The 15595-nt window shown below is 30.1% G+C and overlaps 1 protein-coding gene and 1 pseudogene across 1 annotated transcript; one reads left to right on the top strand and one right to left on the bottom strand.

Annotated features, from left to right (window-relative positions):
- The first annotated feature begins 412 nt into the window (after positions 1-412).
- Positions 413-3012, top strand: LOC129315828 ((-)-germacrene D synthase-like; annotated as a pseudogene).
- Positions 3013-4371: 1359 nt separating this feature from the next.
- On the bottom strand, positions 4372-6079 carry LOC129316564 (uncharacterized). Its single transcript, XM_054960982.1, has 3 exons — positions 6062-6079; positions 5287-5491; positions 4372-4658 (listed from the first exon to the last, which is right to left on the bottom strand). The coding sequence occupies exons 1-3, from the start codon at positions 6077-6079 to the stop codon at positions 4372-4374; spliced, it is 510 nt and encodes a 169-aa protein (XP_054816957.1).
- Between the last annotated feature and the right edge of the window lie 9516 nt (positions 6080-15595).

The raw sequence follows: 15595 nt of genomic DNA, 5'->3' as shown, positions 1-15595 counted from the left end.
TGAATGAAGTGGGTGAGAGAAAATGTGGGCCCCATTGTGATAAAATAACATATGTTAATTTGGGATTAATAGTAGGGCCAAGATTGTCCCAAGTTTAATTTTTTGGGGCTCAAAATATACCAAATATGAGTTCAAAGTTTAAATCACCCTTAGGCTTATAATTTAGGGTTTAAATTACCATTTATGTCTCTTCATTTGGTTTGGTTCTTTGCACAATTTAAATCATGCAAAAAGAATTTTTAAGTACTTATTAGTAATTTTTCTTCATTAATTTTGATGTTTTCAAAACATATATTCAATATCTTATATCTATTGTTGAACACAATTAGCCAAATTTTACATGGTACATAAAACTTGGTAGTTAATAACGGCAAGTTCTTTAAAACCATATATCTAGGGAGTTGACGATGAAATGAAGAAAAATATTGAAACATTGAAAGAAGAAGTGAGGAAGAAGCTTGTCTCTACTGTGGAGAAACAATTCAAGAAAGCTGAAGTGATTGATTCAATTTAATGTTTGGGTTTGTCATATCATTTTGAACCTGACATTGATCAAATGTTGAAACAGCTTCACAATGATTATGTTGAAAATAATGAAATAACTTATATTGAAGATCTCCATTCTCTAGCCCTACTCTTCAAGTTGCTGAGGCTACGTGGGTATGCTGTTTCACCTGTATGCCACTATATATGCTTCCTATGTGGTCCATTTTTCTTTTGTAATTTGAATCCCATGTTAATGTAAAAATAGACACTAAAAATATTATTTTATTTATTGAAAAAAATTATTCCATAAATAAATTTGCCACGTCACAAGAAAAAAGAGATTTTCTCGCAAAGAAAAATATGTGTGTGTGTGTGTGTGCATGTATGCTATTTTTCTCTAAACTAGCTTTTTTTTTTGGGCTCCCTTTTAACCAATTCACACAAATCATTTTCATCAGATGTGTTCAAGTTCAAGGATGAGAAAGGAAACTTCAGTGAACCACTTACTTCAAATGTTGGAGGAATGATAACATTGTATGAAGCTTCTCATCCGAGCATTCATGGAGAAGACATTTTAGACGAAGCACTTACCTTCACCTCCCATCATCTTCAATCCTTCACCATTGAATCATCAAACCCTTTTCTTGCAGCTAAACTCAACCATGTCTTAAAGCAGTGTCCATGTAGGGGAATAGCAAGATTAGAGGCACGAAAATACATCTCAATCTACCACCTTCATCCTTCCTACAATGAAGTTCTTTTGACCTTAGCAAAATTAGACTTCAACGCACTCCAAAAATTGCACCAGAAAGAACTTGGCAACGTTTGCAAGTAAGTTCTAGAGCCATGTGGAACATACAGAAGAAATATAAACATTATAGTTACGAACTTACTTATACATACTTTCATTTCTGTGGTGGGGTTATAGATGGTGGAACAGTTTGGATGTGCAAAATCTATCATATGCAAGAAACAAGGTTGTGGAAAATTACTTCTGGGCTCCCGCGACTTCTTATTTTGAGCCTCAAAACTCCAAATGCAGAAGCATCATAGCCAAAGAATTTTGTTTCTTAACTATCATTGATGATACATTCGGTGTTTATGGAACCATTGACGAACTAGAATTCTTCACCGACACAATTGAGAGGTTTAGCATATCCTATTTGTTATTAGTTTTGGAATATGCTTGTTGAATTTTTAGCTCAGGCCATCCCTCTCTCTCCCTCTCTCTCATTTTATCTAGTTTCCCTTCTAGTGTTTCAAGTTAGACTATTTAATTTTTTTAACATGCATACACAGGTGGGATATTAGTTGCTTGGATGACTTCCCTGGATATATGAAGCTTATTTATCAGGAATTGTTGAATATTTTTGAAGAATTAATAGATGATGAGGACAAGGGTAAAGAAGGAAGATCATACACTGTTGACTATATAATAAAAGATGTACGATGATACTTTTCCCTATAAATTTCTCTATACTGCTGATTCTTTTATACATATTACTAAAATAGATTTAATTAAATACTATTTTCATATGCCAGTTTAAAAGGGTAGTGCAAGCCTACATGACAGAAGCCAGATGGTTATATAGAAACTATACACCAACAACAGAGGAGTACTTGAACGTATCGACAATAACTTCTTGTTTTACATTCCTATCCATATCAGCTTTCATTTATATGACAGACATTGTAAGCGAGGACATTTTCAAATGGATACAGACCCAACCTAAAATTATCGAAGCTGCTTCTGTTATTGGCAGGCTTATGGATGACATAGTCTCCAATAAGGTATACATATATATAATTGATCAAAATTCCAAATAATTTTTTTTTTTGCTTTCTCCAATAAAAGTTTACCTTATTTTATTTAACCTTCTCTTAAAAATATTTGTGATGATGCAGTTTGAGCAGAAAAGAAAGCACATTGCCTCTTCTATAGAATGCTATATGAAGGAGCATGGAGTGTCAAGGCAAGAAACCATAGAGGAATTAAGGAAGATGATCAAGAGCGCATGGAAAGATATTAATGAGCAATGTCTCAGACCAACTCAAGTACCTATGCCTTTTCTTATGATAGTTCTGAGTCATGCTTGTTTCATCGAAACGATGGACAAGGATGCTGATAATTACACTCATTCTGGGGGAATCATGAAGGATTACATTACACTATTGTTTGTGGATCCTGTGCCAATATGAGCACAATAGATTAGGGCTTACTTCTTTCTAAAACGTGTCTCATGGCTTTGGCTTTATTTAAGGGTTTGAGAAAGAAACTGTGTGATGTATTGTGTTAATTATGTTTTAATTTGTCCATGAAATTTGTCATGGAATGGTCCATGGTGTGTTTTTGTTAAATAATATATGAAATATTAGACTGCTGCTTCTGTGCCATCTTCACATCTAATTTCATCTGTGCCTCATGAGTTTACTACTACTTCGGTTCCGGCTGTGTCTTCCACGAGTTCTACTGTGGTGCCTTTATCTACTTCTGATGTCTCTGCTCCTGCAAGTGCTTCTGCCTCTACTAGCAACCCTGCTTTAGCTCAAGCATTTGTTGCAGCACCTCAAGTGGTAACTGATAATCAGTGGTACTTTGATTCAGGAGCCACTCAACAAATAATTCATGTTCCTGCTGATCTGAGCGCTTTGACTCCAGAGGCTACTTATGGTAATGTTCAAGTTGGAACTGGAGATGCTGCACCTATTATTCAGATTGGTAAGCCTCATCTTAAATCTCGCGTTAGTACTTTTTATATGCCTCATGTGCTGTGTGTACCTCGCATGCAGAAGAATCTTGTCTCTCTTGCACGTTTCACTATAGATAATTCTGTTTCTGTTGAATTTTTTTTCCTCATGGTAGCATTATGAAGGACTTGCAGACTTGCTATATTCTGATGCGTGGGCCTGAACGCAATGGCATGTATCCAGTTGCTGCACTTGCTAGGATGTCTTCTGCTCCTACCTCAACTATCTCTCCTGCTGCAGAAGCTCATCATACTGTCTCATCTGTTTCCCTTTTGTTATGCCACTGTCGCCTTGGTCATCCATCATTTGAGACTGTTAAACGTATGTCAATAATATTCCCTATGGTTCTCCTTCAGTATCTCTGCTCTTTGTACTGCTTGTCAACTAGGGAAGAGTCACAAACTTCCTTTTGCAAAGTCTCATCCTGTGTACTCTCTCGTCCTCGATCTTCAGTTAATAACAACAGATGTTCGGGGTCCAGAACCTCTTGTTTCTCATTGATTTACTTATTATCTTGCATTTGTTGATGCATTCAGTCGCTTCACTTGGATTTGTTTCCTTCAAAAGAGATCTGATGCTCTTTCCAAATTTAGAGCATGTTTGGATTAGAGGCAAACCTCAGTTAGAATGGGTTTAACTGCAGTTAGGATATAAAATGTTAAAAAAATTTTGTTTGGATTCACATAATTTTTTAACCTCAGTTGGCAGGTGAACGTGCGTTTAAGCTGAAGCTCACCCATCTGGCTTTTTTCTCCCAAGTGTCAGCGTTAATACCCGTTGGAAGCAATACGCTTTGTTGATTTCTCTCTCTTGCTTTTTATCTACCAGCTGCGCCTGAAATTCCTTTCCTTTGTGCATGGTGCCGTGACCTTCGAAGCTGCTTCAAAGCTCACAGATCTGCTTCTTCCTTCAGAACATTGGCTATACACTTCGGAAGCTGCTTCACAGATCTGCTTTTTCCTTTCAAAAATCCCGATGAGCAACTTCTTCCTTCACATCTTTGTGCTTTCAAAATGGTCGCTCACAGATCTACTTCTTCTTCCTTCCGTTAGTCAGGCGACGCGCAACTTATCTTCAAGACTCACATCTTTGTGCATTCAGAATGTTCACTCGCAGATCTGCTTCTTCTTCCTTTCGTTAGTCAGGCAACGCCGTCCAGCAGCTCATCTCTACTATGTTGAAGCACCTCCGGCCGATCTCCAGCTCTCCATTTTCAAAGACATTCTTGATAGTATCAGGGCTAGGATCAACCATTGTAAGAGTTGTGCTATCCCCAGCAGACTCAGCATACGTAGTCTTGCCAACAACAACAATGGCATATTCAAAGTTGCTGGACTTGACAAAATCACTGTCAGGGTTCTCACGAAACACAACTTCTGTGCTTGGGTCAACTTCCATTTTCACAGCGTCGAGAATAGTTGTCCCTATCCATGGAAAGGAAATCTGTCAGTTTGTTTCTGATTTAGCATACTCTCATGAGAAATGAGTTTGGTGTTTAGAATAACAAGAAAATGAACCAAAAATATGAACAAAAACAAGATAAAAAAGAAGCAGCAGCCTTCATTCGGTTAGAGCTAGAACAGAAATAAGATGGAAAAAAAAGCTGTCATTTGATTAAGCGCACATGCCTATGGATGCAGTATATGAACACATTATGCTTTAGATCGAAGGCCAGCTAAACTAAAATGGGGCATAAACTGCCAAGATGAATGTTTGATGTAAGTTTATCTATCTCAAATAACTCAGATGACATTGTAGCAACTTAGGATTAAGCACAGCTACTTTTGTTTACTTGATATGAAGGCAAGTACATACTATTATTCATCTGAGACCATGCAAATAAAATAGCATATATTCTAATGACAATCATTAATTAGAGTCCTTGCATTGCTTCATGATTTCATATATTCAAAATTTTTAAATAAATTAAAGAATGACTGTTTATAATTTATCCAGGATATAATATCAAATGGTAATGCACGGCCTAAAAACATCTTAAGCTGTTAGAATGACTAACACAATATGCACGAGACATGTTTGAGAGTTACTTACCCCTTGTGTCCTCATTACCATTAAATCCTTGCCATTTGATTGACCACCCACCACACTGATAGCCCAAATTATCAGCATGAGTACCAGCAACAAGGACTTTTGAGACTTTCTTTGGAAGGGGAAGGAGTGGAGCACTTCCATTTTTGCCATTCTTAAGCAGCACTACTGATTTTCTCACAGCTTCCCTTGCTAGATCCCTGTGTTCCTGGATAAAAATAATATCATATTACAACTCAGGTCTCTCATTGCCATAATTGTGCATGAATATATTATAAATTACAGCAGACAAGCAATATTAATTTATTTTAAGTTTTCATGGTTGAATGTTTAAGATATTTTACTTATTAGTTGTGATTTTAAATTTAATATTTTTTACTTATTAGTTAGTTAAAAAAATATAAAATGCTTATTTAAGATTTAATATTTAAGATAAAAAATTCATGCTTATTTTTATCATTAAATATCTCAACTGGCTTTTAAATTAAACCATCCAAACGAATTTCAGTTTATTTAACTGACTTTTGAAAAAAATGGTATCCAAACATAAATCATGTTGCATCAACTGACTTTTTTTTTAACCTCAGTTAAATCCTAACCTTAGTTGTAAATTTTCTAATCCAAACACACATTTAAGGACTTCAAGTTGATGGTTGAAAATAAATTTAACTGGTTTGTCTATTCATCAAGTTCAGAGTGACAATAGGGGTGGATTTCAATCGTTCAAACCCTTCCTGGCTTCATGCGGTATTGAACATCGCCTCTCCTGTCCATATACCTCTGAGCAAAACGGCATTGTTGAACGAAAGCATCGCAGCATAATTGAAACAAGGTTGACTTTGCTAGCTCATGCCTCTCTCTCTCTCTCTATTACTGGCCAGATGCATTTATTTCTGCTGTCTTTTTGCTTAAGATACTGAAAATCAGAATGATCTTAAAATAATATAATTTAATTAAAATATACAAAAATATTCATATTTATTATGAAAAAGGTAATATTTAAATAATAAAATCATTAACTCCCCAATAAATGAAATATTCATATATAAGATTTAATACATGTCTTATACAAATGTTAATTATAAGTTTTTGACAAAAAAATATAATGATATCTAAAATATTAATTAAGGGGTCTAGATTTGATTTAGGGTTCACAATTTAAAAGGGGGAAGGAAAAAAAGAAAAAGGAAAAAAATCCAACCGGGGTCAATCCTTTCAGATGGCTGTTTGGTTCACTACTACAGAAATGAGATTTAATAACATGCATTTTGTAGTAATAAAAAATAAAACATCACTAATATTAAAGCCAAAATAGAGGGGTGATGTTTCTTAATTATATTAAATGCCACTGCTTATAAATATTTTTTATTTATATTGTTGATTAACAAAAGATGGCATTTTTAAATAAAATGCCACTCCTCCAGTTTGTCATTAATTAAGTATTTTGTTTTACTCAATTATATATTTATCTTATCAAATTATTTAATTAGTTTTAATAAAAAATATATAATTTTATTTAATAGTTAAAAGAAGAGAGGTGGCAATCCAAGAGTGGTGAAATGCCACCTGTCTTCTTTTTTATTAAATTAATACTTTGTTAATAATCAAAAGTATAGAGGTAGTGTTTCAAAGCTTGGAAATGTCACCTCTATATTCTGTTAATGATTTGATATTTTTTATCATATTAAATAAGAAAATTCTACCTCTAAACTCTATTATTAATTTAGTATTTTTTTCAAATAAAATAACTATTTATTTTAATTTATTTAATTATTATTTATAATTAATATATAATAATATTTGATAAATAAATAAAGAGGGGTGGTGTTTCTAGAGCTTCAAAATGGCACCTCTATTTTGATTTATTTTTTTATATTTTTTATAATTTATAATATTATTGTTTAATATATTTTAAAATATTATACAAAAAATACCACTTTTCTACTCTATTAATGATTTAACATTTTACTTTATCAAATTAAATAATTATTTTATTATAATTTATTTAATTAATAATTTTAAGTCTTATATAATATTATTTAATAAATGAAAATATAGAGGTGGCATTTGCTGAGTTTGAAAATGCCACCCCGATAATGTTATTAATTTTATTTTGTTATATCAAATTAAATAATAATTTTATTATAATTTATTTAATTAGTATTTTAAATTAATATATAACAATATTCAATAAATAAATTAAGAGAGGCGACATTTTTAAAATTTGCTTCAATTATCAATTTGGTTTCTCAAGTTTAATTTTTACTGATTTAGTCCTTTAAATTTATTTCAAATTATCAATTCAATCCTTATTTTTTAAGAAGAGGTAACATTGTTAAAATCTACTAACATGGTTAACGGAATATTGAGTTGACAATCATATGTAGATTAATGAAAAAAAGTGTCATTATTTAGGATGGAAAGAGAAAATAGACTCATGAATTTTATAAATAACAAAAGAACAAAAAGCATCATAAAAGATTTGATTGATAAAAATTAAACTTATATTATAAGGTCAGTTTCTCTATACATGTCCCCTTGAAAAATAGGAAGAACATAGGGGGAAGAAAACCAAGAGGAAAAGATTATAAAAATAATAAAAAAATTATTTTAAGAAAATTTTTATCATAGTTTTCTATTACCCTTATTTTATTCCCAGCATTTTTTCCTTCCATCTAAACCAAGCTGTCAAATTATTAACATACTTTATACATAAAATTAATTTGAGAGATAAGTTGTATTTTAAAATATAAAGGATTAATGTGATAGCTTAAGAAAATGTATAGAATTAAATTCATAAAAATTAAACTTGAAAAATTAAATTGATAACTATAATAAATTTAAAGGAGTGAAGTTTTAATTTATTAACCACAATAAAAACTATGCTGAGAGAGGGAGTTATTTCTTCTTTAAGCCAGGTAATATCTGAATATATATATATATATATATATATAACATCAAATAAAAAGTTATTAATTTCATAACTAAAATCCTCACATATATCAAATGGGGAGTACTGATTTATTGGTGAGTACGTATGGCAAAAAAAATAAATATTATTGAGTACGTAGATAGCAGAATGACATGTCGATTTTCGAGTTATGGGAACTGGTTTTTGGCAATTTTTTAAAAAAGGCTTGCTTATGGTGGGGAGGGGATAAGATCGAATTGACGTATCCTTTATCATTCATCTCTTATTGTGGCCCCACACAAATTTAAGCACATGCACCTTCCTTGAGTACAGGAAACACATCAAGAAACTTGTGTCCTACAATATTCAATTGTGTCGTATCAAATAAATATATTAAAGAGCATCTCGAGATACTCATAAAACCGTCGTTGATAATTGTAACATCTTTATTTTAATTTAGGAGCTTAATTGAGGATTGGTTGAGGTTAATTAATTAATTATGTTTATGATTATGATCTTAATTGGGCCTAGGGTTGATAATTAGGATTGTCAAGAGTCCAAAAATAATATTGAGCCTAAATGGAGCCCAACAACATGGGCTAAGGGCAAATTGTCGCCTTTTTACCTAAGTCACAAAGCATGACATGTCCGCAAAAGCACATATAAATGGTATAAGTATCACAAAATATAAATCATAGTTTGAAATAATATTCCATTACACACAAAAATACTTCAAAATAAATAAAGGCATTGCAAAGGACTCTAGTCTTTTCCCTCATATGCATCCTCTTTGCTTCCCCTGGACCCATCACCTGTAATTTGTTAATAAAGAGGGGATAAGTACAATAATTTAATAACCAAGATATATTAAATCAATCACATGCACGTCAAGTCAATAAATAGGCATATAAAATGGGCAATTAAAACCAATTAACATATATTAGAGATGCTAATGAAGTGATGGATATCCTCATGAAGAGGGCCCTATCGTGCATATAGTTTGGTTTCATCCTTTGAATTTTCTTTCTTATGACTTAATCCTTGTGATGCAACAAGATGTTATTGCATAGTTTATTTTCCTTTGTTATAAAAAAAAAAACAAATAACCTATATCATTATCAAGCATGATCATTAACTCCTTTATGTCCTTTGGTTACCTCCAACTAAATCTGAGTTCTTAAGACATATAAAGGTATATCTATGTGAATGAACTAACCCAATCTCACTGATTATGAGGAGTAACCCGATTGAAGGTATTATGCTCACTCTCATGCTAAAACTTAAAGAGACCATATCTTTCTTGTAAAAATTTTGAGATAAATTTACCCTTTAAATCTAAAGTAAATATCTAATTAATATAAGGATTAAGGTCTATTTTTGTCCCTAAACTATTCTCTAAGGAACATGTAGCATTCTAAACTATTTGTTGTAATAATTTCATTCCTAAAATAATTAAAATGTAGCATTTTTTTCCTAATGTTAAATAAATCAACGTCGAGCATTAAAAATACTGACTATAACTTAAGTTTGACAAAAATGATGCACCTTAACTCAAATTCACCTAGCATGACATGTGGTGTTTTTTGTCAGACTTAAGTCTCAATCAATATTTTTAATGGTGCATTGAGATATTTAATGTTAAGGAAAATATGCTATATTTTAATTATTTTAGGAGTGAAATTGTTATGACAACTAGTTTAGAATATTGAGTGTTCATCTAAAAATAGTTTAGGGATCAAAATGCACATTAACCCTAAAAACAACAATAATAAAACTTTGTCAATCAAATTCTTAAAATTTTATAATCATACTCCTTATGGTGTTATTTTTCTTTCAAACTATAAGAATTAATTGTGTATGGTTATAAAATATATAAGTTGATCTTTTTCTCAAAAAAAGAAAAAAAATTGTGGATGATTATGAAACCTTGTGAACTTAATCAAAGGACTAATGATGTGTGTACCAGAACAGCTGGAAATGGAATCTGAAACATGGGCCCCAGAATTAAAGCACGTCAAAAACACTTATGTTTGGGTCGGTTGGGATTCTAATGGACGACAATGTGAGATGGTGATTGGTGAGTTGGATTGTGACTTTCACTTATGAACATTTTTTCCCCAATTAAATTAGATAGATAAACATTAATATCAATAAATAATAAAAAAACAAAACACAACATAAAGGATTTGATTGATAAAAATTAAACTAATTTTAAAGTCAATTTGCTCTTATTTATCCATATATACTTGTCAAGTAATCAACATATATACATTATACGAAAGATTAATTTCAGAGATATTTTGTATTTCAAAACCTAAAGACCTAATGTGATAATTAAAAAAATATAAAATACTAAATCAATAAAAATTAAATTTGAAGGATTAAATAATAACTTAAATAAATTTAAAGGACAAAAATTTTATTATCCACAATAAAAATTACACTAAGAGATTCATTTCTACTGTACACGAGATAATATCTGAATATATATTTTTTTATATTGGTAATATTGAATAACAGGTTATTAATTACATAATTAAAAACTTTCGATATTTATTAAATGGGGCATATTGAATTCTTGAGTACATATGGATACAAACTTATTGAGTGTATAACATAAATATTAGAACATATGAAACGCAAGGGACTAAATTGATAAAAATTTAATTTGAAAAATTAAATCAATAAATGAGATAAATTTAAAGAATTAAAGTTTTACTGTCCAATATAAAACTATACTAAGAGATAGTCTTTTCTTCTCTAAGCCAGATAATATATCTAAATACAGGGGGGAACTACCTTGTCATCAAGGGGATTCCACTACTCCATATACATTTAGATATATATGTACAGTCCCAACTTTGTCTTCTAACTCTACTTGCTAAACAAATATATATATTTGTGTGTACAGATAATTCGAATGGGACAAGAATATGATATGTATCTTCTTCCTCTCTCTATAATCTATATATAATCTGGACTTTTGGAATATCTAAACACTTGGCTCCGCATTTTTTTTTTAAAAAAGCTTGAAACAAATTGTGTATACACATATATGATATATGTTTATACCAATACTCTATTGAGATACATTAACAACAGTGATATTGTTATTATTTTCTTTATTAAGATTTTGTTCTAGTGGATTTTCTTGTTAAGATTTTTAATTAGACAACTTCAATAAATAGTATATTCTTTTTCATTTATTAAGATTCTGTCGTATGGAGTTGAAAAAAAAAAAAATTCATGGGACATAATACTTGTTTATGGACAGTTAAAGTGAAGTGTCATGTGAATGTTCATAACTTCTTCCAACTCTTTACTTTTGCTATTCCATACTCCATAACCCTTTGATAAATGGTTTTTAGCATTTTTTCTTATGGTTACCACCCAAAAATTCAATGGTCACATACCATACACTCAAAGATTAAATAGAGTATATTTATGTTGATTAATCTTGTAATTTTTTCCAATAAAACTCTTAGATAGAGTTGGAGATCCGTTAATAGAAGCTACTTACCATGTATTTTACACATCTAAGTAAATGGGAATCATTTTTCATTTACATCTAATTATTGTGAACATAACGTAAAGACATGTCGATGTTACATGAAGGAACTGGTTTTTGGCAGTTTTATAAAGGGTTCATAGATGGTGCCTGTGGGGATGGGGCCGCTAGAATTGACGTATACTTCATTATTAAGGTTTTGCAATCCTTCCTGGTCCTGGAGTAGGAAACGCACCAAGAAACTTGTAATATAATTAACCCCCCTAGTGGCATATTCTAAAATAATTTATATAAAAATAAAATAAATTGATATTTACAGTGGTAATATCCAGTTGCTTTCAAATTGTAAAGTAAACAAGTTACTACTGTTATACTATATGAAAGAAATTTTTTTAAAACAAAACATATATTTTAGATTTTTATTTTGTATGGATATATTGAAATAAATTATTAATATTTACATTTGAGTGTAATTGAGGTTATAAATCTTAATATTTTTATATAAACAAGTTGTTCTTTATTCTATCTTCTAATAATCACTAAGAAAAGACGCACTAAGAATAAAAATATAATTATTTATGTATGGCCATGTGAAGAAATTTTGAGAGGCAAGGTGAAATTTTTAAGTGACCTAACATTTTGTAATTATCTATGTTCGTGTTATTTTTTTAGCTTTTTAAACTGGAAAATCAAATATTAAAATTTTATGATCAAGTAATTCTAATATTTCAATTCAATAGATAATATAACTAATTCATTTAATATATTTTATAACATGGATAATCTTAAATAATATTTAAGAAATTTTAATTTTAAAAAACTTCTTTCAACAACTGTTATTCGTATTATAAAATGAAGAATTGAAAAGGAACAAACACATTTGATGTGATCCACAACTCAAATATGTGACTGGTATTCTTTGCTTTTTTTCTTTTTCAACTAGACAGCCAGCAAAAAAAAAAAACTGCAACAAGAAAATAAAAAGGATTTTGCATGGCAAATGGCAGCAAGAATCAAATCAATAAAGTCACAAGAAAACAGACTCGAGCAATCAACATAGCAATATTTTTTTGATAAGAAAATGACTAATGACAGAAAATGATTCCATTGAGAGAGAAGAAGAGAAGAGAATTGTTAAATTGTAACAAAGTGGTCCCCTTCATCTTAATGATTGGTTATATATAGGGTACAAGCAAATATTTTTTGAGGCTTAAAACAATGGCCTTGATTAATGGCCTCACATCAAACACGCATGTATTTATGACTTAATTGTTATGATAATTCATTTATAATTACATATAATTATTGAGGGGTACTTGGTTTAACTATCGAGAAAGTTTAATCAACTTATCATAGGTCTCGAATTTGAGTCTTGTAATATAAAGTTACAATCATACTAAATAAATATGTCAAAGGGTATCTCAAAGAGGCATGAGATTCACTTATTTTTTTATGGATATTATTATTGTGAAATTTGTCCATTTTCTTTTTCTATATATGTTTCCTAGAACTTATATCTAAAGAGAGGAAACAGTTTTCCTCCACATTTCCTTCCTTCCATTTTCTCTCTTCCCATTTCATCTCCTCTTATTTTTTTTTTTTTGTTAAAAAATAATTCTCTACCATACCTTTCATTAGAGGATAAATGCTCCCAATGAAATAATGCAGCTTTGCCCCCTTGTGGACTACATAATTACTCCTTTCTATCTTATATATAAGTCATTTTCAACATATTTTATCTAAATCAATGAAAGTCTGAAAACTTATTAACTATGTTTAAAAATTTAATGAGTTTTAAACTTTACCTTTATTAATTATGCATACTCTAATAATAAACTTTCTCTTACCAACATTTAATGATGGGTAAAAAAAGAAACTTGCCATAAAAATTTAATGACAATACTTATAAATAATATAAAAAATTTCTTCTCTCTCTACCTTAATTATAAATAGGACCAGGGAGAACATGATTCTTTTGCATGTTGTAATGTGTGTTTGAATATTCTCTTCTACTTTATGGTATAATTCACCTCTGAAATAATGATGTGGTTATTAGATTTTTTATTTTTATTTTATAATTAAACAAATTTCTCAACGTTTCCTATAGATATCTCCACCCACTTTTAATGATGTAAGTAAAACCCTTTCCATTGATTTTCCAAAAACCTGTCCTCTTGATAGCCACAAATGTCTATCATTGCTTCTTCATCACTTGTTCCTCCTTCAAACCCTAATATTAATGCCACAGCCAATTTGGGTCGACAATCTGCAGATTTTCATCCTTTTACATGGGATTAATTTTCTTCAATCTAATTTCCTCTGTTTTTTAAACATGTTAATTCATCTCAAGGCAAAATCGATATCCTCAATGTTTGGACTAATTTAAAACTAAAAGTTCAGAACAAATTTTTAACCCAAGCCCACACAACGCATTAATTAAATCATATCCTCTAATAATATTTATGAAAAAACTAAATGCAACATAACCATTACAATAATGGCACTTTATTGTTACTATTATTTTTACTATAGAATTAACAGTAATCAAAATTATATTTTACAAAAGTTAAAGATATAAGATTAGATGGACCATATTGAATTATTTTGTACATTAAAAAAACAGAGAATTATTGTGCACATAACATAATAACATGTTGAAGTTACTGTTTTATGAACAGTGAATGTTTTAAAAATATTTTATAATAAAAGATAAGTATATATGAAAAAACAATTATTGTGTACATAACATGATGACACGTTGATGTTATAGAAAGAAACTGGTTTTTGGCGGTTCTAGATGGTGCATCGATCTGAGGTTGGGGATAGAATTGACGTATGCTTCATTATTGAGGTTTTGTTATTTATGGCCCCACAGAAATTTAAGCTCAAGCCCTTTCTGGGCAGGAGTGGGAAATACACCATGAACCTTGTAATTAACCTCACTAGCATGGCATATTCTAAAATAATTTCTATGAAAAAAAAATAAATTGATATTTATAGTGTTGATATCCGCCTGCTTTCAAATGGTAAAGTAAACAGGCCAAAAAATTGTAAAGTAAACAAGTTACTACTCTTATACTGTATGACGATTTTTTTTTAATGCAAAACATATCTTTTAGATTTTTATTTTGTATGGATATATTGAAATAAATTATTAATATTTATATCTGAGTGCAATTGAGGTTAAAAATTTAAATTTTTTTAGATAAATAAGTTGTTCTTCATTCTATCTTCTAATAATCACTAAGAAAAGCCGCATTATGAATAAAAATATAGTTATTTGTGTATGGCCGTGTCAAGAAGTTGAGACCCAGGTTGAAATTTTTAAGAGGCCTAATATAATGTAATTTATCTATATTCATATTCTTTGTCTAGCTTTTTGAACTGAAAAATCATATATTAAAATTTTGTGATCAAGTAATTCTAATATTTCAATTTTAATAGATAATATAACTCATCCATTTAATCTATTTTATAAGATAGTTGATATTAAATAATATTTAAAAAAATTTAGTTTTAAAAAACTAGTTGATATTAAATAATATTTAAAAATTTTAGTTTTAAAAAACCTCTTTCAACAATAACAACTGTTATTGGCATTGTAAAATAAAGAAAGAAAAAGGTACGAACACATATGATGTGGTGGGAACCTCATATATATGATTGGTGTTTTTTGCTTCTTGTTTGTTTTTGGTTTTTTTTTTAATTAGATAGCAAGCAAAAAGCTCTTAAATTATATTTGCGCATGTGGGGCCGCTAGAATTGATATATCCTTTATTATTAAGGTTTTGTTATTTATGGCCACAAACAAATTTAAGCACAAGCCCTTCCTGGTACTGGAGTAGGAAACGCAGCAAGAAACTTGTAATATAATTAAACCCCCCTAGTGACAT

Source organism: Prosopis cineraria, unplaced genomic scaffold, assembly GCF_029017545.1.
Source record: "Prosopis cineraria cultivar Desert tree isolate PC_DT_omini unplaced genomic scaffold, ASM2901754v1 PC7, whole genome shotgun sequence".
Classification (NCBI taxonomy): Eukaryota; Viridiplantae; Streptophyta; class Magnoliopsida; order Fabales; family Fabaceae; genus Prosopis; species Prosopis cineraria.
This window is presented reverse-complemented; position numbering and strand designations above follow the sequence as displayed.

What these genes read in the sequence shown, in the direction of transcription:
- LOC129316564 (XM_054960982.1), bottom strand. An exon ending in TGGTAATGAGGACACAAGGG is followed by an intron (nt 4,659 to 5,286) that starts GTAAGTAACTCT and finishes TTCCATGGATAG; the next exon opens with GGACAACTATTCTCGACGCT.